The sequence below is a fragment of the Ptiloglossa arizonensis genome, chromosome 1 (assembly GCF_051014685.1).
Source record: "Ptiloglossa arizonensis isolate GNS036 chromosome 1, iyPtiAriz1_principal, whole genome shotgun sequence".
NCBI classification, from domain to species: domain Eukaryota; kingdom Metazoa; phylum Arthropoda; class Insecta; order Hymenoptera; family Colletidae; genus Ptiloglossa; species Ptiloglossa arizonensis.
The window spans coordinates 28,107,086-28,129,790 of record NC_135048.1 but is presented as its reverse complement, the minus strand read 5'-3'; the positions used below and the strand labels follow the sequence as shown (position 1 = coordinate 28,129,790).

The following is a 22,705-nucleotide window of genomic DNA, read 5'->3' as shown; positions in this document are numbered from 1 at the left end:
TACCGTTGGTGGGGGCTTGGTATAGAAGGCACACATAAAGGTCACCTTCAGTTTTAGTCAGGCACAAGACGTGGATGTGGTATCTGACGTTTAGTTGGATGACCACAAACTCTTCATTGACTTTAATATTGAAAGGATTGTCCCCGCTCTAGTTTTATCGCAATCGGATATATTTTCATTAGGTGAGTCAAACCTACCTTTCCCGTGTAACTTTCGTCGGTAATGGATGATTCACACTGACTGATTGATTGTCAGTGACAGTGACGTTACGTCGTATACACATTGTAATGGACAACTGTTTCCGATTACAATTTTTAAAATAAATTTAAATATCTTGCTGACATGCCATATTGATTTGCTCATCTTATAAATGAGATTGGCACTTTGCATACCTGTTTTTCATACAGATCATCCGTTACTCGACAATGTAATTTAAATGATATATACTGTATGTATCGCCGTCGTTCTGATGTTTTGATGCGCGGTACTTTGAGACAGTGCCAGATTCCATTGATTCTTTGCACACACGCTATTTTATTTTAAAATACGAAGGACTGTCCCAAGAACTTTTATGTTGCAATGCCCTTTGAAAAAATAATCTCTGATGCAGTTGATATTTCTCACTTTATTTACGATATCTAATAAATACGTTAATTTACATTGACAAATTTAATTTCACGTCCGTACATTATATATTTTATCACTATTGAATGATTATTATGTTATACAGTAACAGTCTAGGCATTCCTTTCATTTGCATATTATAAGAGTAATAAGTATCTTAATTGGAAATATAAACATTTGTAAATGTAAAAATAGTAATTGTAATATAACTATATGTAATAGTTGAGAATCCTATATTTTAATGCATTGAACCCTATATTCATATTATAGTAAAACAATTTTTCAATGTGAATAGTCTATTTTATATTTTTTTTATCTGAGGTTATATCCCGTCTAATTTGGAACATATTAACTTTTATTTAAATTCATTGCATATATTTTCCCTAAAATATGTACGTAGAAAATGAGGAAATATGTACTTGTACGACCAAGGATAATTTAGAAAAAGAAAATTCCTCTTCTTGTTTTTTAACTCCAACAAAAAGTAATATATTAACAATAAAATTATCATAACGGTTAACTTGAAATTTATAAGAATGCTAGGAAATAATGTAGATTTTTGATTAGATGATGAAGAAGAAACTTTTGTTACAAGATTTTCTATTGATAAGAAAAAAGAAATTTTTGAGCAAAGCAAATCTCTGTCAGTGGTTTTTCCAAAAGTGAGCTAAGTATAAAATACAGGTGGTACATATTATTTAACTTACTGGCAGTATTTGTTTAGATGTTTTCAGAGAATTATGATATACAACTGAATAATTTCCCAGATGTGAATTACTTTTGTACATCATTTAAAACATAGGCAAATAAATTAATAATTAAGAAGGTAATGGCATATAGGGTTTAAGTATAAGTTATATAATTATAAGTGTTTATTAATATATGCTACAAAATATTACTGTCGTTAATAGTTTTCATTTTGACAATTTAAAGAAAGATACATCTAAAGTTAAGAAAAGTATCTTGAAAATGTAAAATACATTTATTTACATTGCAGAAAGATAAAGGATCCAACAATCACACAATGGCAGAAGATCTAGCAGCGCAAAGGTTCATAAAACCTGGTAGTCATAAAGGTCAAGGACTTGCAGTCTTTACCAGTGGAGGAGATTCTCAAGGTAGAAAACTAAACTGCTTAGATAAAATAAATATTACATAAAATATGTTTTGTTATATCTTTATTGTAATATATTTTATAGGAATGAATGCTGCAGTTCGAGCAGTAGTTAGAATGGGTATTTATTTAGGATGTAAAGTTTTCTTCATTAAAGAAGGCTACCAGGGTATGGTGGATGGTGGAGAAAATATCGTAGAGGCAACTTGGTCTTCTGTATCTTGCATCATCCATAGGGTATGTATGTAATTATACTTTTTATTATATGACTGCAAACAATGATTATTATATACATATTTTAGGGTGGCACAGTAATAGGTTCTGCTCGATGTACAGAATTCAGAGAACACTCTGGTCGCAGAAAAGCAGCTAAAAATTTAGTAATTCGTGGAATAACTAATTTAGTTGTAATTGGTGGTGATGGTTCCCTTACTGGTGCAAATCTTTTTAAAGAAGAATGGTCTGATTTATTAAAAGAATTAGCACAGGCTGGTAAGCATAAAATAATTTTTCCTTCAACTTTTATCATAAATATTAAATACGTCTATTGTATTCCTTACTTATTAGGTGAAATAACTATGGAGCAATCAGACAAATACCAACACTTACACATCGTCGGTATGGTGGGTTCTATAGACAATGATTTTTGCGGAACCGACATGACTATTGGTACCGATTCTGCGTTACATCGTATTATTGAAAGCATTGATGCAATCGTCAGTACTGCGTATTCTCATCAAAGAACATTCATTATGGAAGTTATGGGTCGTCATTGTGGGTAAGTCAACTCTTATTTGTCATTAGAAAACTTTTTTTTTAACTAGAAAATATTTTATACATATGATATATTACCAAAATTTTAATTATATTTAGAAAATATTTGATATTTCAACAGCAAAAAGACATGCATTGTTGAAATGATAGCTTTTTATAAATTAAATAATCATTTAGCACTGTAGTGTAATTTATAAGTCTGGTGAACTTTTGGATAGGTATCTGGGAATTGTGGGTGCTTTAGCTGCAGAGGCAGATTATGTTTTCTGCCCAGAATCGCCACCTCCTGTTGACTGGCCTGATAAACTATGTAGAAAGTTGGAGCAGGCATGTTGATTAGGAATTTTCCAAATTTCTTGTCACATTGTTGTCTTTCACTAACTTAATTTAACAAATTCAATAATTTGCATTATTTTGCATATTTGTGATTGCTTACTTGTTAATGTCATGAAGAAACATGTTACTTCATGGTACACTCATTCCCCCTTCCAATTACACACATAATCAAATAGTTGGAGTACTGAGTTTAATTATTACATCATGCAATTGTTTATTTGATAAAAAAAGATGAACAAGCTAATTTAATTTAGCAAAGATAATAAAACTAGAGCCTTTCAGGTATCTGACGTTAGCCTCAAGTTTATCTTCAGAAGTATGTTATTCCTTTATACCTGAAGCACCACCAACAGGTGATTGGGTCGAGGAGCTTTGCGAAGCTGTGCAACAGGCACGTTCTTGATGATAAATCATTACAATAGTCTCATTCAAATGTATCTATTTATAATAAAATTTTATCATGGCCAGCCACTACAATATTTCATTAAATTTGTTATCTTCTACATTGAATCTGTACTGGTTCTTCACCAATGTAGTTAGATTACACAGAAATATAAAAGTATGCTAGTTACTGATCAGATACATTACAAATTCGTGTATAAAAGTTGTTTATAGGTATTAAAAGAACATTTAGAACTTTCTAAAATTTTCAATTATTTTTATATTTTTTATTGACTGTATCTGAATATCATTAATTCCTTAATTTACCATAGTCACTGATTTTTTTATAATATCCTAATATTTTTAGCTAGCTTTTATAACATACCATTACAGTTACCTGGCTCTAGTGGCAGCCATATGTTGCGAAGCTGACTTTGTGTTCATCCCAGAATGGCCACCTGAACAAGATTGGCCAAGCAAGCTGTGCAGAAAATTGTTGCAGGTTCGCATATTTTTTTTGTAATTTTTTAAACGGTTGAATAGGATTAGCTATATTCTTCATTGTTTACTAAAGTTATAAACAGAGAAATATTTTTTCCTGAAATTTATACTTTATCCATTTTTAGTTAGGAACAAACTGAAACAAATACTTTTAATCATTTTAGTTCAGTCTCTTTGTTTCTCACGGTAAGAATGTTTTATGTAGCGTGCTTTGCTTTTTAATTTTGTATACTGTTTAGATGCACGTTATTCATACACTATAAATCTAACAAACGTTAACAGGTTTTCGTATAGTAGCGTTATGTGCATTAGTCATCTATGTATTGATATTATTTCATTTGATTCTCACTTAATAGATGCCAGTGAATTTGAATTTCTTTTCCCTTCAGCTGAGAAAGAAGTTATTCTCTGGATGGCCTTTATGCTTTTTACGCAATTCCATCTTTAAAGCCTTTTATACAAATTTTAAGATTGGATGATCTACTTTCTAGGAGCGACTCACTGGACAACGACTTAATATTATAATCGTAGCAGAAGGAGCTGTGGACAGGAACGGCGAACCAATTACTGCTGAAAAAGTTCATAAAGTTGTTGTTGATAAACTACAACAAGATACCAGAATTACTGTCCTTGGTCATGTTCAAAGAGGTGGTAATCCATCAGCTTTTGATAGAGTTCTGGTTTGTGTTTCTATGGATATACGTGATGTTCTGATCAATGAAAGCTAATAATGTTGTATTAACTTAATAATATTGCATAGGGTTGTCGAATGGGTGCAGAAGCTGTAATGGCTTTGATGGAAGCAACGCCGGAGACCGAAGCTTGTGTCGTTACGTTGGACGGAAATCAAGCTGTTAGATTACCACTTATGGAGTGTGTCCGTCGTACAAAAGCAGTAGCGCAAGCTATGTCCGATAAAAATTGGGACCTTGCCGTTCAACTTCGCGGAAAGTAAGTTAATTCGTTACCTACAAATATACGCCTACAAACTGTATTATATATCGTTTAAAACATTTTTAGAGGATTCGCTCGTAATCTAGAGACATACAAGATGTTGACTCGTCTAAAGGCACCCGTGGATCATGATCCGCACAGGGTACGTTATTGTTGTATACGTGCCATTAAAATTACTGGGAACTTGAAACCTTCTATTGAACCTTTCAATAAACGATTATTAAAACATAAAATTTCGAACAACTTTAATAAACATGTAATAAAAAAAAGATAACCGAAGGTTTTTAATTCTAACGATTAACAAATATATGGAGGTGGAGAATTAATTTTGCCTTTATTACATATACTATTTATTACTGCTTCAGGAAAGTAATGGCCCTACATTAACAAAGGTAAATCTGTTAAGAAAGAACTATAAGTGTATATTCTTCTGCTGAATACTGTATTTTGATGCCTTGTAGCACTGCCTTTCTAACACTTTCGTCTTTCCCTTCTAAACTAGCGATTCACTTTATGTGGACAAGTGAGTTAACCAACTTTTACATCATCAATTTATTATTATTATGTTTTCATGTCCTTTTTTTATGTGTAGCAAGTATTTTACTAGGCGAATGGGAGTAAGCATAAACATCGTACAACATTTAATACCGAACATTACATCAAACTACAGAATGTGTTCGTTTTTTATGTGCACGCTGCATGGATTAACGACAGATTCCTTCATTGTATTAAAATAATAAAATCTTGTTTCAGGACCACTATACGTTAGGTGTAATGCATATAGGATCGCCTTCTTGCGGCATGAATGCAGCGGTGCGTTCGTTTGTTAGGAACTGCATCTATCGAGGTGACAAGGTATTACCTTGTATTTAATATTTTTCTTTAGTTTTTACAACATAAATCTTACAGCGTGTATTTTCAGGTTTACGGCATTTGCGATGGAGTATTAGGACTTATGGCTGGAAAGTTTAAATTAATGGATTGGCCTTCTGTCACTGGGTGGGTGGCGCAAGGTGGTGCTTACTTAGGAACGAAACGTACTCCGCCTAAAGAAGATCAGTTACCACAAATTGCTAAGATGCTTAAGGAATATGGAATTCAAGCTTTGCTTATTATAGGAGGTTTCGAGGTAAGAATTGTTAAAATCACTTGATAGTAATGATTTTTAAAATAGCCGTTTCATCGTTATAATATTATTATTTCATTTCAAAAGGGTTATCAAACTGGACTTACTTTCTTCAAAGCTAGGGATAAGTACGACGAATTTAAAATTCCTATTGCTATGATTCCGGCAACTATTAGCAATAATGTTCCAGGGACTGAATTTTCGTTAGGTTGTGACACTGCTTTAAACGAAATTACAGAGGTAAAATTGTCTTGTAATAATATTACAAAATGTTTGAATATGCTGATTCTCGTGGTTTTATATTTATTTTTAGATCTGTGATCGAATCCGCCAGTCAGCACAGGGTACAAAACGTCGAGTATTTATTATTGAAACTATGGGTGGATATTGCGGTTATTTAGCTACGGTCGCTGGATTGGCCGGTGGAGCTGATGCAGCATATATTTTCGAAGAAAAGTTTAATATCAAAGATTTAAATCAGGATGTCATTGCGATGGCTGCAAAGATGTCTGAAGGTGTACAAAGAGGTCTTATTCTGAGAAATGAAAATGCTAATTTAAATTACAATACAGATTTTATGCAGAGACTTTTTAGCGAAGAAGGAAAGGGTCTGTTCAGTTGTAGAATGAACATTATTGGTATATACTTAATAATTAATTAAACCCCTAATTTATTATAATTTTTGCAATAATTTTTGATAAAACAACATTTTTTGTAGGTCATATGCAACAAGGTGGTTCGCCCACTCCATTTGACCGTAACTTGGGTACAAAAATGGGTTCTAAAGCGGTCGAATGGTTTAGCAACCAGTTAAGGAAATGTACTAATGCGGAGGGTAAAACGGTAACTTTGGAAGCTGATTCAGCAGTTATGATTGGTATTGTGCGAAGACAGTATAGATTTACACCATTCTCAGAGCTTCTTGAGGATACTGATTTTGAGTGAGTACATTATTTAACGTAAGCTACACATACACATTTAGAAAGGTGGTTCATCTGTTTGTCCTTTTTTTATAAGTCGAAAGTTTTGTGTATAATATTTTATAAATTTTGTAGACATCGCATTCCAAAATATCAGTGGTGGATGAAACTACGACCATTACTTAAAGTTTTAGCAAAGCACGAGTCTACGTACGAGGAAGAAGGACTTTATATAACTGTCGAAGAAATGGATCTTGATAATGATCCACCACTTGTCTAAGTTACGAATTACACGTCACGGTATGCGATATAAGGTAATTTTCTGTAAAATATGTACTGTTAATGATGAAAAGTAGATTTCATTGAAGAGTATTACTACAGTATTGTATGGCATTATAAAAATCCTGTTCCGTTATTATTTATGAGTCAAAGCGATCAAATTTTAGATCTAAAGTCGTAGAATATCATGTTCTACGGGACTTAATATAAGTTAAATATTTTATCAAGGGTTGCAAAATTGCTATGTGTACGCGCAATTCCGGTCTGTGTGTTCAATTATTGAATAACAAGACGTGCGCTAAAAACTTTAAATATGAGCAATCTAAATAAATAGCAAATTATTGCACATTATTGCCATAATCAAGAATATAAATTAATATTTTGTTTTGAACATATCCAAGTTGTGTATTTTGAACGTGGTTTAAACTCAGGTGAGAAGTAGGTACAAAGCCAGTACCTGAAATGCGGAGGTAAGCTATACCTTCATAGTTTAAGAAAATCAAACGAGATAGGAAATCTAGATGGCATTTCCATTGATGGTAATGAAAAGTTATATTGTTATAACGGGCAGTGTTAAATATTTATTGTCATTAATATCGTTTCGAGCGTAAGGTAAATGAAGATATAAAATTAATATAGTATTTAACATTTGAATGGTATATCACAATTAAAAGACATAACCACAGTTGAATGTGATAATAAAGATGAACACAACTAATGACGATAATCTCTCGACGCTACATTCGAATTCAGTAACTTCGAGTTTCAATGCTTACTGAATCTTACGAACATTCTTAACACACTTGATGTCGTGTTTGTTAAACTCATCTCTACATAGAATATTGATACCAAACAGTGTAATTTCATTGCGGTCGTGCGAATTTTAAACGCAAATGACATTTTTGACGCTTGATTTTTTCACGTAACTTTGACAAGAGCTCGTTAGAATAACAATGCTTTTAGAACGCATCGTACTACTCATCGTTAAACTCTCAGTTGCAACATGAATCGCAAATCAGATTACAGCTTTCATGGGTCGCAAATTCGCTATATAAAATTTAACATAACGTGGCATTTTTCTTTGATGAGAACTTTATCCTTTGGTTTAGCTTTACTGATAGCTATGAAAAGCTATTTGAAGAATATACTTGTCTACCTCAAAACATAATTTGCAACATTGGACGATACTTAGGGCAAACCAAAGACCTAAGTCGTACTGGTTGCGTGTAACATTAGAAGATTTTGCTAAGATTTAAGGCTTGTGACCACAAGAGTATTTAGATTTAATTCGTGTTATTATTGTACTCGTATTCTCATATATTTATCTCGACGAGTCGTACGAATATTAAACTCGTAATTGTTTTCTCGAGTGTATAGTAGATTTACTATTCCTAACGAAATTCTAGAATCAAGCTCATGACGTTACAGTACGAACGATCATGATCGTTTACAAATTTATTCGTATTTGTAAACTTGACTAATATCATCATTACAGAATAACTTTAATACAAATTTTTCTGACTTTACGAAACGCGAAAAGAACATTTTTTAACAACTAACGATGCACGTATACGTTTTATGCAAAACATGAGCCAAGTGTCTGCAAACGAAAGTTCTTCCAACTGACGATTATTATTTCAATTTATGAATTGTAACACCTTCTATCATAAATTAGTGATAGTCGGTAAAACATTTATTTGAACTGAGAAGCAACTTTTTCCAGATATATTAGAGAACACTGCACGCAAAATATAATAGTATATATTTGTCATTGAATCCTACACTAGGTTAATAACAAAGATGTATACGTATTTAAAGAAAACTTGAGCAAATCGCTTATTTAAAGCCATTGCTAAAAATGCAAATGTTTAGGAAAATATAAAGACAATAGATGTTGTTGAGAAGCATATACATAAGTGATGCTAATAACCGTTAAAGACAAACAAATGCTGTATAATAAAGTGTTTAAATATTCACAAAGATAGTTTCTCGATGAAACTATAAACTTTTCAAGATTACTCCTTCGCATCGTCGATTCTGGAAACATAAATTCATTTTGGCCTAATTACACACTGATGATGAATAAAACTTGAATTGTACTAAAAATGAATCATCTATTAAAATGAAGGTGAATGGTAAATTATCAGACCATTGGATATAATTTCTACTTTAAGAACATTAGAAATCGTAATAAGAGGTGCAGATAAAGGTAACAATGTCAAAGTAAGAAATGACTGTTATATACGTCATTAATTAATTCCCAACTCCACGGGTAAATATAAAACTATAGCATATGCTATGTACGTTGTGCACCATTACGTGCAAATTCCGAATTTCGTCGTATGTCGTATGTGTTCACCTTAATATGTACGAACGAATATCGAGTGCTCCACCACTAATTATGCTGATACAAACAAGCAATGTACAAAAATACACAGGCGTTAATATCATACCATTAACGATTAATCAATAGCGTAATAAATATAACGTTGAAAGAATATATTATTTTTATGATTACAGATGTATATTTTCGACTCATTGTTGATCAATGAATTTACAGTTTATCTCTGGCAGAATAAGTAGCATACAGAAATTATTTTGTTCTGACATCGAATTGTTGAATATGTATTTTCACTTTACCGTCGCATAACTATTACTATATTTTTTCATCGATAGTTCAACATTTCATGAAATACTTGTGGTAATTGCACAATTTTAGAAACAGATGCATAAATGCGTAGGTATAAGTATATCGTGACCACTAAGAATGTACCTAATACTCTCAATAAAGTGTATCTTATAAAGTAATATTTTGACTCACTCCCTCCTTGTAACTCTGAACTATTTTATTTATGATTAGTTTTAAGTGTGAAAATGTATAAATTAGCGAGCTTGTACATCAATCCAATTGATTTCTTAAACATTTCTTTCCTCGACAAAATATGAATATCCGTTACTATTCAAACTACAATCTCTATCGCACTTAAAAACAACAGAATATCCGTATAAGCATGTATCTAACTTTCATATATTGAAATGATTAATGCGGTGTTACAAAAAGAATTATCCTTTTAATTACTACATAAAGATATCAAAAATACACATTATTGATAACTTGAAAAAAAGTTCTTGATATTGTTTTGATTTACTACGTGGTGACAAGTAAAGACAGAAAGCGCCACATAGTGCAACGTTGGCCAGTCACTTCAGGCGGTGGTTTTTGGTGTATGTGCCTGTCGGTGTACTTAGTTGCGACTTTAATCGTGAATCGTGTCAGTAGTTGCTACAAGTCGTTCGACAGTAACTCTTCTGTCTACTTCTGTGGAAGATTGACCATACTGTTTTCGGAAAAACAGTAGTTTTCTTGCAAAAATGGTTGCAATAAAAGGTCGCAAAAGTTCAAATAAAAATCCTCCTATATTCAGCCATGAATTTATCATTAAAAATCATGGAGATATTGTTTCTTGTGTGACTATGATCTTTGTGACTGGTTTAATGGTGCAGGTCAGTGTTTAATTTCTTCGATATAAATGACATTTTTACCGTGTTCATTTAATTTTTTCATGTTTCTTTTTTTATTTAACATTGTTAACCAAGTGAGCTGTACATTTATTCGATGGACGTTTAATATATTTTATTCGTTTTACTTATCGTCAATAGAATAACCATATGTTACTCGTTATCTCTAATTGATCGATACAATTGTATAAAATAATGATCTTGAACAAGATTGTATAGTATTTATCTCCTGACATCTTAGATTTTATAATTGTAATTACCATTTTTTTAAAATTAATATTTGGAAATGTTATGTGACATTTTTTTGCCCTAGTAAATATTGTACAATAAGTCATTTATTTATGTATCCTTTGTTCTTTATCATATAAATTATTTTTAGGCAACATCACCATGGGCATACATGTTTATTGCCATTCATCACAATGTAACTTCTGACATAGAAAATCCAACTATACCAATGAAATATGTTATTGGTTGGACAGATGCGTGTGCTGTATTTTTTTATTTTTTGATAACAATTATAATGCATGCTGTGTTTCAAGAATATATATTTGATGTAAGTTATATCTCTTGTAATTTTTCTTCTTTAGTATTTAAAGCATTTGTATATAATCTGTTTCTAAACACTTTTGCAGAAAATTTCAAAACGTCTTCACCTCAGTAAGGTAAAGCTTGCTAAATTTAACGAATCCAGTCAACTTATTCTATTCTATGTATTGTCTGCTATATGGGGTATAGATATAATCGTCAGGTAAAAAATAAGTAACAAAAAATGAGCAGTAACTTTTTATACATTTTTAAATTTAATACAAATTTGTGTTCTTCCAGAGAAGATTTGTTATTAAATATAACTTCATTATGGAAAGAATATCCTGCACCACTGACCTTCTCATCAAAATTATTCTTTATCGGTCAACTTGCTTATTGGTTGCACTGTTACCCTGAATTATACTTCCAAAGGATAAAAAAGGAAGACATTCCACCTCGTGTTGTCCAAGCAACTATTGGATTGCTATTTACTCTAGCAGCTTATGTTTTTAAGTATGATGCAAAGTTTTTTTAATATTTACTATACCTTACTTTGTCCTTGAATATTTACATGTTTTCCCTAGCTTCCAACAAGTAGGAATCCTGCTGTTAGTTTTGCACTATATGGGAGATGCTATGCTTCATGGAGCCAGAATTAGTCATTTTATTAGTAAAAAGGAAAAGGTGACAAAAAGTATGTATTATTTTATTATGAATTTATTTTATACAAGAATAGATGAGATATAATATTATAAATTCATTTTATTTCAGTGGTATTTCTTGTTGCAAATACAATGTATATTTTTGCACGTATTGCAACCTTTGCTATTACAATTTTAGTATTCTTGTATGGTTTAAGCGAAATTGATAGTTCATTTGATTATATTACTGGAAACTATAATAATCCAATCATACAATTCTCAGCTTTAAGTATTATTGTTGTCTTCCAAGCCTACCTCTCTTATGTATTCATTACAAGGCAAATGAAGCGTGCTCGAGAAAATGCAGTTCCTATACCAGTAACGGTAAAATCAAAGCAAAAACTTAAAAAGAAAGAAGGTGAGAAAAATATACAGCGTAAGATATGAAACCCCAACATATCTTTGTTATTTATTATTAAATTAAAAAACTTCTCAAGATAAAGTTTCACTACTTGAAGAGATCCATATAATGATAGGAAACAATTTTTTCCTACGAAAAGAAATAGAATGGAATAAGATTAGGTGAACATGCTGGCCATGAAATGGACCGATTACGTCTGATCCAAAGATTTAGATATTTAATGTCTAAAAATTCTGTTGCAATACTTCCATTAATTAAATCTAAATTTCTCAGTTTAAGGTCATTTCATCAACTTGTAAAATATTAGATTGTAAATTCATTTTAACATTGGATACAATAGACTATAATAAAAAATATATAATTCCAATAAAAAACTATTAATAACTTTGAGATTATGTAAAAAATGACTTTAAAAAAATTGATTTCCTATCTCTGTATACATCTCATCAAGTAGTGAAATTTTACTTTGAGAGAAATTTTACATTGAGAACAACATTTTCAAATAAAAAATTTATATCTTTTCAGGGAAGAAGCCTATTGTATCCGAAGATGATGATTTACCAGAAGTTGATCAAGCAACGAAAAAGAATCTAAGGTCTCGTTCTTCTGCAAAAGCAAAGTAGAAGCAGTTTAGGTTAAGAAATTTATCCAAGGCTGATTAAACATTTGTTCTCACTCATATATGTGAGTATCATATTATAGGATTTCTGATACATTCTCTATTTATGTCGAGACATAATCAGAGTTAGTATTTGTGACATCTTCCATTATTGTAACATTACTTCAAAATAGAACTTATCATGCGAGTTTTTCTTAGCATACTTCATTTTCGTGTCAACTGTAGATAACACTGGCTCTCATAGATAAAGAAATATTAAGATATTGTACACTAGGTGTACAAGTATGGAATGCGGAGTTTTTTCCAAAATAACACGTTATTTTTGAAAGAATGACAAAAATAGCTTTATTCAAAGTATGCTCCATTACTAGTTAGGCATTTTTCCCATCTTTTGGGCAATTTGTGGATACCATACCAAAAAAAATCTTCACCTTTTGCTGCAAACCATTCATCAAGTCATTTTTTCACATCTTGAATCAAAGTGCTGCTCAGCAAGTATGTGACCCATCAATGCAAACAAGTTGAAATCAGAAGGAGCCAAGTCTGGTGAGTAAAACGCATGAGGTAGAATTTCCCAGCTGAGTGCTTGTAACGTGTTTCAACAGTTTTGCCATATGTGATGGAGTATTATTATGAAGAAAAATGACCTTGTGTTGCCTCTTTTGGTATTCTGGTCTTCTTTAAAGCAACGAATGGTTCAAATTGATCAATTGTTTTTTGTAGCATTCAGTATTAACCGCTTCACCAGATTTTAATAGCTCGTAATAAACCACACACTTCGGTTTTGCAGTCGATGTGGATGGTGCATCTGAATCTACCCATGATTGTTTGTATTTGGAATTCTTGAAATAAATCCACTTTTCATCGCTAGTAATGATATGATGCAAAAATGACTTCTTTTTGTATCGTGTGAGCAAAATTTCACATGTACTTTTGCACCTCTCTATCTGCCTGTTATTCAACTCATTTGGCACCCACCTGCTGGTCTTCTGAATCTTTCCCATCTCTCGTAGGTGATTAGAAACAGCTTGTTAACTAACGTTCAATTACTCTGTGGCTTGTTTTTGTGTTTGTGAATCATCTTCGTCCAACAGAGCTTACAATTCCACATCTTTGTATCTTTTTGGCGGTTTTCCATGTTTCATGTCTACAACATCAAAGTCACCACTTTTGAAACGCCAAAACCATCGTTCACACGTATCTTGGGATGGAACATGTTTACCATAAGCTTCTTAAAGTAACCAGTACGATTCAGCAGCAGTTTTTTTCAAATGAAAACAAAAAATTAGTGCTATCTACAAATGCTCTTTGCTTGGTATAAATTGCGACATATTGAACACAGCATCACAACACTATTAAAACACTTTTTCAATTTATCATTCAGACGCATCTGACACTTATTAATCGCACAACAAAATGGCATACATGTAAAATCTGTGTACCACAAACAGCATTGGTGCGCCATCCATTGTCTGCAATCCACACTTCAGACTTGTACACCTGATAGAAGGTTTTATACATATTCTACACATTATACACAGAGAATGAGTTTTCCTACAATGTACTTCCAAAACCACAAAATATATGGGTAGGTATAGTATCCAAAGGTATCATTTTGTCGTATGTAAAAATTTCTTTCAAGACCATATGATACAATTGTAATATTCAACAATTGAACCAATTAATTTCAAAACGGCAGTGTATAAGATACAATATATTAAATAAAATCATAATTTATTTACCAGACATGAAGTTAAGCTAATTAACAATTACTGTAATGCAGTACGTCCGTTATTATTAAAAACCTAAACTGTATTTTCATATGAGAGAAATTAAATATACATTAAAGAAATCAAAAGTATGTTTAAATTAATAACAATAATTATTTTTATGCTTTGAACTGTTGATAATTTCCTACACAAAATAACATTAAACCAAAAACAAAGTTTAATTTGTATGAATATAATAACTAATATTGACAAATTTGAAGCAAATTTAAGAATTATTAGTGACTGATAATTTAAAACAGGTAAGTAAATTCATACTTAAATTGACATAAGTCAAAATTATTTTATATTAAATTATTGTTTAATATGAAGATTCAAGAGGCATGATGTTGTAATATAGTAACCAGATTGTACATAATAGTTATGCAGCAAATCGTGGAATTTCTTCCATCACTACATACAAAGGCTAATGAAAGAGCCGTTAAAATTTGTGTATCTCTCTACAAAGGAAATGATACATATTTTTGCGATTTAAATTTTGTGTACAAATTGTAACTTCTATGCATATCGTATAAATTATAAAGAGCAAACAAATATTAAGTTAATCACTTTCGTAATAATTATACTTATATTTCGTCTCCTCGAGTGGTGCAGATATGGTAAAATTCAATATGCTATAACTTTGTTTATACTTATCAAAATCTATTGTGACAAGCAGAAAATTAAAGCTTAAACCTTTTACTTTTTTACTTCTCTAGCCTATTTTATCGTGGTCAGAATTTAATTAAATATCAAATTATTTTTTATTTATTAACTACACGGTTTGAAAATTTTTGCATGAATCGCTATAAAATTAATAATATGTCAATTATCCACATTTAATAATCAATATAGCATTGATATTTTATAGCGATTCATCTGATTCGTTACACATTCATTTTCAGATTAAATTTTTAAAATAACATTATGTGATCCTACATACATAATACTGCCACAGTAGCTATTAAACAGTACTCAACATTCTCAAAGATTTCAACTGCGCAACGATCAAAAGTTACTAGTTGAGCATTACATTTGAAGTGGTTATAAACTCATGTAAAACAAAGAGATATATTTAGCGTACCGGTTGTCCTCGATACTCGAACGGGACAAATTAATGCCTTAGATCTTATCTAAATACATACTATCATATTATATATATTCATTCTAAATAGAATTGTGAAGTAAATAACAAATGTGCGTCGCGTTATTGTGGTATGCGTTGTGATTTGAAAAGTAAGTTTTCGAAGAAGTGTGGCACTACATTAAGATTAGTTGTCAAAAATTATGGCTAAACGTAAAAGTTTGAATAAACGATTATCCAGATATAGTAGATCTAGTGCTGGTTCTGCGATCTTGGATCCTGATACAGATGTTTTGGGTGATGGTATGTACATATCTTATAATTTTTTGTAGGTTAAATATTTGTGTTGTTGATTAATGTACATTATATTGTATTTCAGAACACCCATATTGGTGGAAACGTTTAGAAAATAATACAATAACACGACCATCTATGAGTTCTGAATTATTTAATCAAACAAGTCGTCAATTAGATTCTGATACATTGATAGAAACTGACACAGTCGAAGATGGATGGTGGAAAGTTTTGGAAGCAACAGATGTTTCAAAGTCCTCTAATGTTACTAAGTATTCTTTGAGAAAAGGTATGATGTTGACATTATAAAATAATTTTATTAATTTTTCTTATATTATTTATAATATGTTTGTAGATGCGTTTAATTATTCATCAGTAACATCAGAGTCTGAAGAGGAACCAAGAATTACAAAAAAAAAATATTCTTTGCGGTCAAAGGCAAGAAATTCTCAAGATAATGCTTTTTCAAATGCTATGGACAGTTCTAAATCTATAAATAGGTCTAAATCTGTAGAAAACATTAGTGGAAATAGTTCTGTGTCGACAGATATTACTAATGTTAAAACAAAATTAAAAGAGGTTCAAGAAAATAGTCTAAATCAAAATCAAACTACAGACAACATTTTAAAATTGAAGCCTACATTTGTTAAAAAAAATTATAAGAGGAAAAAAAGAAATATTTTTGATGATATATTACAAGAAGACAAGCTACAAAGTTCTTCAACCACTTTAAAAACAGACTCTAACCACGAACAACCAGTTACAGCTGATTCCCCTATTATGAAAAGATCACGTTTCAGTCAATTGTCTATTTCTGTTGACAATATACATAATTTATATATACCAAACGCACAGAGTACGTTACTAGGAAGTGATATTTCAGATAGTCTTAGCCAAGCAGATACTATTGTAATGAAACCAAGATCAAAGTTTCTAAAAAATCATAATAGACCAACAAAGGGAAATATTTCCAAGAATGTATTCATGGAGGAAGAAGTTGATGTCAGTGAAGAAACAAATAAATCAAAGAAAAGTATTATAAAAGAAAGTAAGTCTATGAAGACATCTTTGATATCACCAGGGAATGATTTAAATACAATCGCACTGAAGGTAGTAGGAAATGTTGTAATGGAAAATAAGACCAGTGATGCTAAAACAACTACAGAGTTACACTCAGCTGAGAAAAAAAATTCTACTGATAGTAATTCATTCATTGAGGCTTCTATTGCATCAAGCGATATCTCAAACATAACTCAAAGTCCTACAGATCTTCCAAAATCAGAATCAACAGTTTCAACAAGACCACATAATAATTCAAAACGGAATCTTTTCTCTGACATTCTTGAAAACAACACCAATTCAAATGACGCATTTGAATCCAAAGCTGTTTTTAATCGTACAAAAAAAATAAAGTCCACAAACAAGAACTGTATATCATCACCAAAAATAAGAAAGCAAAGTATAGTTAGTGAGGGGAGCAGTAGTATGGAAAATTTACATATGATTACCACAAGCTCATCAAAGAAAGTTACTAACGATATTATTAACAATACTGGCAAACAAAACACAGATTTGCATCATCATTCAAAATTATCAAGAACACTTGATCAAGAAAATGTAAGTTCATCTCAAAGTGTTAATGGAGAAGATGAAGCCTTAACAGACTCAGCAATTAGTCTTATCGAAAGTTTGGGGGGAACGGTTAAAGAACAGAGCAATGTAAATATCAATGAGGGACTGAATATAATCATTTCTAACATTTGCTCCCTTCAGAACTCAGTTTCATCGAATGAAAATGAACACACTGAGTCAGAAAAAAATTACAATATTTCGAAACAGCAGAATGTAAGTAGCGTTAATAATGATACTGTAAAACAAACTAAAAATTTGTGTGATTCACAAAAATTGTCGACCCTGCGTCTTGAAAGAAATTTGCATATAGAAGAAGATGAGAATATTCCGAAAAAACGAAGTCGAAATTTGAATATGTCGCATAAGCAGTCGGTTTCAGTTACAGCAAACGAAGAAGATCATAGTAAGGTTGATAATAATATTACAAGACAAAGTAGAAATTTAAGTAAATCTCAACAATTGTCAAGGTTACATATTACAAGCGATTCTGACGAAGAAGATGAAATTATTCCGAGACTTCAAAGTCGAATTATAAGTAAGTCGCATAAGCAATCGATGTCAGTTACAGCACGCGAAATAGATCAGGTCGACGTTGATAATTCTACTACGAGAGAAAATTCCAATTTAAGTAAATCACAAAAGTTGTCAATCTTACCTATTGCAAGCGATTCTGATAAGGATGATAATGAAATTATTCCGAAAGTTCAAAGTCAAGTTATAAATAAATCGCACAAACAATCGGTTTCCGTTACAGCAAATGAAATAGATCATACTATGGTTGATAATAATATTACAAGCGATTCTGACAAAGAAGATGAAATTATTTCGAGATCTCAAAATCAAATTATGAGTAAGTCGCACAAGCAATCGATGTCAGTTACAGCACGCGAAATAGATCAGGTCGACGTTGATAATTCTATTACGAGAAAAAATTCCAATTTAAGTAAATCACAAAAGTTGTCAACCTTACCTATTGCAAGCGATTCTGATAAGGATGATAATGAAATTATTCCGAAAGTTCAAAGTCAAGTTATAAATAAATCGCACAAACAATCGGTTTCCGTTACAGCAAATGAAATAGATCATACTATGGTTGATAATAATATTACAAGCGATTCTGACAAAGAAGATGAAATTATTTCGAGATCTCAAAATCAAATTATGAGTAAGTCGCACAAGCAATCGATGTCAGTTACAGCACGCGAAATAGATCAGGTCGACGTTGATAATTCTATTACGAGAAAAAATTCCGATTTAAGTAAATCACAAAAGTTGTCAACCTTACCTATTGCAAGCGATTCTAATAAGGATGATAATGAAATTATTCCGAAAGTTCAAAGTCGAATCATGAGTAAGTCGCAATTGAATTCAGTTAGAATGAGGAAAATAGACGAGGTTAACTTTGACTATAATAATTCAAGACAAATTACAAATTTAAGTAAATCACAAAATTTGTCAACCTCATTTGTTGTGAGCAATTCTAATAATAAATATGAGAATATTTTAAAAAAGCAACCTCACGTTGTACTTACAAGATTACCATCTGAATCAGTTGCAGTGAACGTACAAAACCAAGGTATAATTGATAAAATCGTTACAAGACATAGGAAGAATTTGCAAAGTACACTGATATCTAATAACAATGAGTTGTCAGAGTCGGACATTTTATCTAATCCAAAGGGCGAAAATAGAATGGTGGTTAAAATTACGGAGATATCGAGTTTACCTCCGTTGAATGAGGTCGAATCTGTGCAAGATGAAAGTACCATGAAAAGGCGAAACAGTAGGATGAGTCGTTCACAAAGTCACTCAATTATTAACACTGGAAGTAAATATGAAGTGGATAAAGTTCAATCTCTTTTGGAGAAGGAAAGCAAGAATCTAAATTTATCCAAAAAGAAATCGGTTTCATTTATTGCGGAGGAGGCTGAGCCAAACGAAATTGATAATAGTACAAATAAACAAAGGAAAAAAATAAGTACACTGCAAAACCAATCAAGTGTAGACATTAGAGAGGAATCTGAAGCAGAAGAAGTTCAAACTCTTTTGGAACAATCGTACAGAAGTGAGAATAGATCACAAAACCAAATGGTTGCAGCTGATGTTAATGAAATTGAACCAAATAAAGATAAAAATTCTATCGAAGAACAAAACAAAGAATCGAATTTACAGGAACAGATGACTGTTTTGAACACAAACGAACTAAGTTTAAGTAAGTATCAGGATGACACAGATTTTCAAAACAAGTCTTTAAACAGTTTAAGCAAGACAATAAAACAAATTAATGTGCCGTACACACGGAAGGAGCAGTTTGTATTTGATTCAAATATCCCTAACAATGAAGAGGATGCACATGTATCGAACGCGACTAGGAAGGATGTGAACGAAGCAGAAACACCCAATTTAAGCTACTCTTCTAACAAAGTAGTTATAGATAAATTTCGAAAAACCAACAAAGATACGCATACACTTAGTAGAAGGTCTATGGCGAATGATTCGCATAATTTCCGCACCACGGCACAAAACGTTCCACAGAATCTTAAGGTGTCGAGTATAGCCAAGAATTTGGTAACATCTTTAAAAATATCCTCCAACCGGGCTACCGTTGCTTCGTCGAGCCAAAGAAACATCGAAGACTTTTTTCATGTGGAAAATTCTGTACCAGCGTCTCAGGTTTTGAATGACAAAGAGAAAATGGCAGAAATTAAAATGAAGATGGCAAACCTGAAACAGCGGGAGATAGATAATATGAACGCGAGTCAACGTAACCATGAACTCAAGATGCAATCCCAAGCAGAAAAAGCTAAAATACTGGCGAAGAAAAAGAAAAAGAAATCAGCAGGGATGGAACAACACGTGAAAGAGGTTCACAAAGCTTACTTGGTGAACGGGAATGTGTACAAAGTCCCGCGTCTTGTACGTCCAAAACCATGGATCACGAATCGTCTTTACAAGTATCTGTGGAAATGCATGGAATCGAAATTCAAATTGGATACACGGTTGGTTTCTGAGAAATTTGTACGCGAATTGTCGGACGTAACGACGCTGATTATGAAACAGAAGTCATACATAAATTACAAATACCAGTTGCATATGTTGATGAAAGAAATGGCACGGCTCGGTATCATCGAGAACCGAAATGACTTTTATCACTTTTGTTACGACTTCTTTCCTTACGATCTGCGCCTGAAAACAGTACCGATGTTGTTGCCAGGGAAAACTAGAAATATCCCTTACGAATCTGACAAATTGTTCGAACCCATTCTCAAAGATACATAAATTTCCTCATAAATGGTGATTTTTTGCTGTCTTTACTCTTGGTAGCCGTAAGAAATTATTTTTATACTTTTGTATTTGAAAGAACGAAACTCGATTAACAATAATGTGCTTGTCAATGTACGAAACATAATTCGATCATTGATCGGCATTAAAATCACAATGTTCTGATATTTGTTTATTTGTGGACACGTACTGTTACATTTATTATTTTCGATAATTCACTGATGCAGTCTACAAAAATGATTGCAAACTCGAAAGAAACATCGTCTTCTTGACCGACGGACGAAATCGCGTTTGCTTCGTCGATATTATACAAATACGAAAATGTAAATATTAATTTGTAACAGTTGAATAAAGATACAAATATATTTTCTTATTCGTATAATTCATTGTTTTGATCTTCCTAAACGTTTCCCACGCGGTAGTGGCTCCACAGTGTGTCTATACTTCGAAGGATTAACGCTGCCTCTTTTCTTCGCGTCTGCGCGCACCCACGTTTTGCAGGCAGGTTCTATCGAACAATGGAAACGCAGCGAATTTCAGGTCGACCGTCGCCCACGATAACATTCCCATCCGTTTCAGGTGGACTTTTCGCTCGATCGATCCTCGTAAAGAAGGATTACAATTCCCGACAAACAAAAGTGTTTTGAACCGAGGTTGTCGGGCTATTTCCGTCGTCGCCCGGAGACAATACAGTGCGTGACGGAGATCGCGATGACGGTTTTATAAATATTTGCAAGAAGTCGGATGTTAAATTGACGCAACGCCTGGGACTTGCGCAATACGTGACGATGAAAAGAGCGGCTCGAGATTAGTTTTACTAGATTTGCGATCTGTTAGCCACGCGATCCCATTAACGCGACTTCTGACCCCTGTCAAGCGAACAAACAGATTCTCTATTCCCTGTCGTTTGAAATCATAGATGCCTTTGACAATTAGTACGAAATCTTGTCAATTTATTATTATTATTAGCATTATTTATTACGGAAATAAACAAAGTGTACAAATCAAATATCGAGTTGAACAACATTGACAAGGTACAGACAAAGGCTGGTTTGAAAGTTAACCTTAAAGATATTGCGCGAACAATTAATACATTAGAGATCGTTACTGCTTCGTTGGAAATTGTTACTGAATGCAAACAAATGATGGAATGTTTAAATTGATCATGGCCTAAAATGTCAATTAAATAACAGTATTTGGTTTATTTTAAAACGACAGAATGGTTAATTTCGACGATCTCTTGTAAACAAATAGAAATATACGAATACGGATTCTAACGTATTCAATACAGAATTGAACGAAATAAAAACGGTAATCGGATCTGAGAAGAGTTCTAGAATCACTTCTTTTAATGTCAATTTCTTGCGATCGTTTGTTTTATAGCAAGGATCGCGAAAGTGGTCCAATCGTTGCAACAAACTATCGTTTTTCCGATAAACGAAACACGAGCCGAAAAATTACAGTTCAGTGAGCCACGTTAATTAACCGAACGAATTTGACCGAGTCTCGTTTGAAGTTTAATCTCTAATGGAACGGCCGTTGCAATTAGGCGAGACTTATTTTTGCGCCCACCGCCTCGTATGTAATGTTTGAGCGAGCATTTGTGGACACGTGACGCGGCACGCGTCGCTCGTTATTCCATCGCCATTGGCGATTGTTTCCCCTGAAAATGATTAGGTTTCGCCGGCCTCGCTGTGAAAGATTCCTACCTATGGATTGTGTTCTTTGTTTCGGGACGCTACACCGACGTGCGGTTTCGTTTTACGCGTTGAACTTTTCAGCGTTCGGTGTGGATCGATTCGGTCGCTCAATGTGAACGACGAGTCTCTAGAAAATGCGTTTAAACACGGGAGAAACGGATCAGAAATATTCTACACGCGTGTCGTACGGCACGTGTCGGGCCGATTTAG

At 32.5% G+C, this 22,705-nt stretch overlaps 3 protein-coding genes across 7 annotated transcripts; all 3 read left to right on the top strand.

Moving 5' to 3' along the window:
* The first annotated feature begins 23 nt into the window (after positions 1 to 23).
* Positions 24 to 9,817, top strand: Pfk (ATP-dependent 6-phosphofructokinase). 5 transcript variants are annotated; one of them, XM_076303943.1, is made up of 18 exons: positions 24 to 182; positions 1,622 to 1,742; positions 1,824 to 1,975; positions 2,041 to 2,230; positions 2,306 to 2,516; positions 3,623 to 3,731; positions 4,222 to 4,410; positions 4,491 to 4,681; positions 4,751 to 4,826; positions 5,050 to 5,076; positions 5,187 to 5,207; positions 5,438 to 5,539; positions 5,607 to 5,813; positions 5,898 to 6,050; positions 6,124 to 6,448; positions 6,529 to 6,751; positions 6,866 to 7,044; positions 9,530 to 9,817. In XM_076303943.1, the coding sequence occupies exons 2-17, from the start codon at positions 1,649 to 1,651 to the stop codon at positions 7,008 to 7,010; spliced, it is 2,415 nt and encodes an 804-aa protein (XP_076160058.1). In that variant the 5' UTR covers positions 24 to 182; positions 1,622 to 1,648; the 3' UTR covers positions 7,011 to 7,044; positions 9,530 to 9,817. The 5 variants fall into 5 exon arrangements, with proteins under 5 accessions (XP_076160058.1, XP_076184097.1, XP_076159981.1 ...); XM_076327982.1 differs by having other exon boundaries at positions 6,866 to 9,817; XM_076303866.1 differs by lacking the exon at positions 3,623 to 3,731 and adding an exon at positions 2,731 to 2,839 and having other exon boundaries at positions 6,866 to 9,817.
* Positions 9,818 to 10,235: 418 nt separating this feature from the next.
* Positions 10,236 to 14,483, top strand: Tram (translocating chain-associated membrane protein 1). Its single transcript, XM_076315485.1, has 7 exons — positions 10,236 to 10,513; positions 10,908 to 11,084; positions 11,164 to 11,279; positions 11,357 to 11,569; positions 11,641 to 11,750; positions 11,828 to 12,115; positions 12,644 to 14,483. Exons 1-7 carry the CDS (start codon positions 10,382 to 10,384, stop codon positions 12,739 to 12,741), a joined length of 1,134 nt encoding a protein of 377 aa, XP_076171600.1. The 5' UTR covers positions 10,236 to 10,381; the 3' UTR covers positions 12,742 to 14,483.
* Positions 14,484 to 15,540: 1,057 nt separating this feature from the next.
* LOC143148735 (uncharacterized) lies at positions 15,541 to 21,168 on the top strand. Its single transcript, XM_076315371.1, has 3 exons — positions 15,541 to 15,890; positions 15,967 to 16,170; positions 16,237 to 21,168. The coding sequence occupies exons 1-3, from the start codon at positions 15,791 to 15,793 to the stop codon at positions 20,790 to 20,792; spliced, it is 4,860 nt and encodes a 1,619-aa protein (XP_076171486.1). The 5' UTR covers positions 15,541 to 15,790; the 3' UTR covers positions 20,793 to 21,168.
* Positions 21,169 to 22,705: the final 1,537 nt, after the last annotated feature.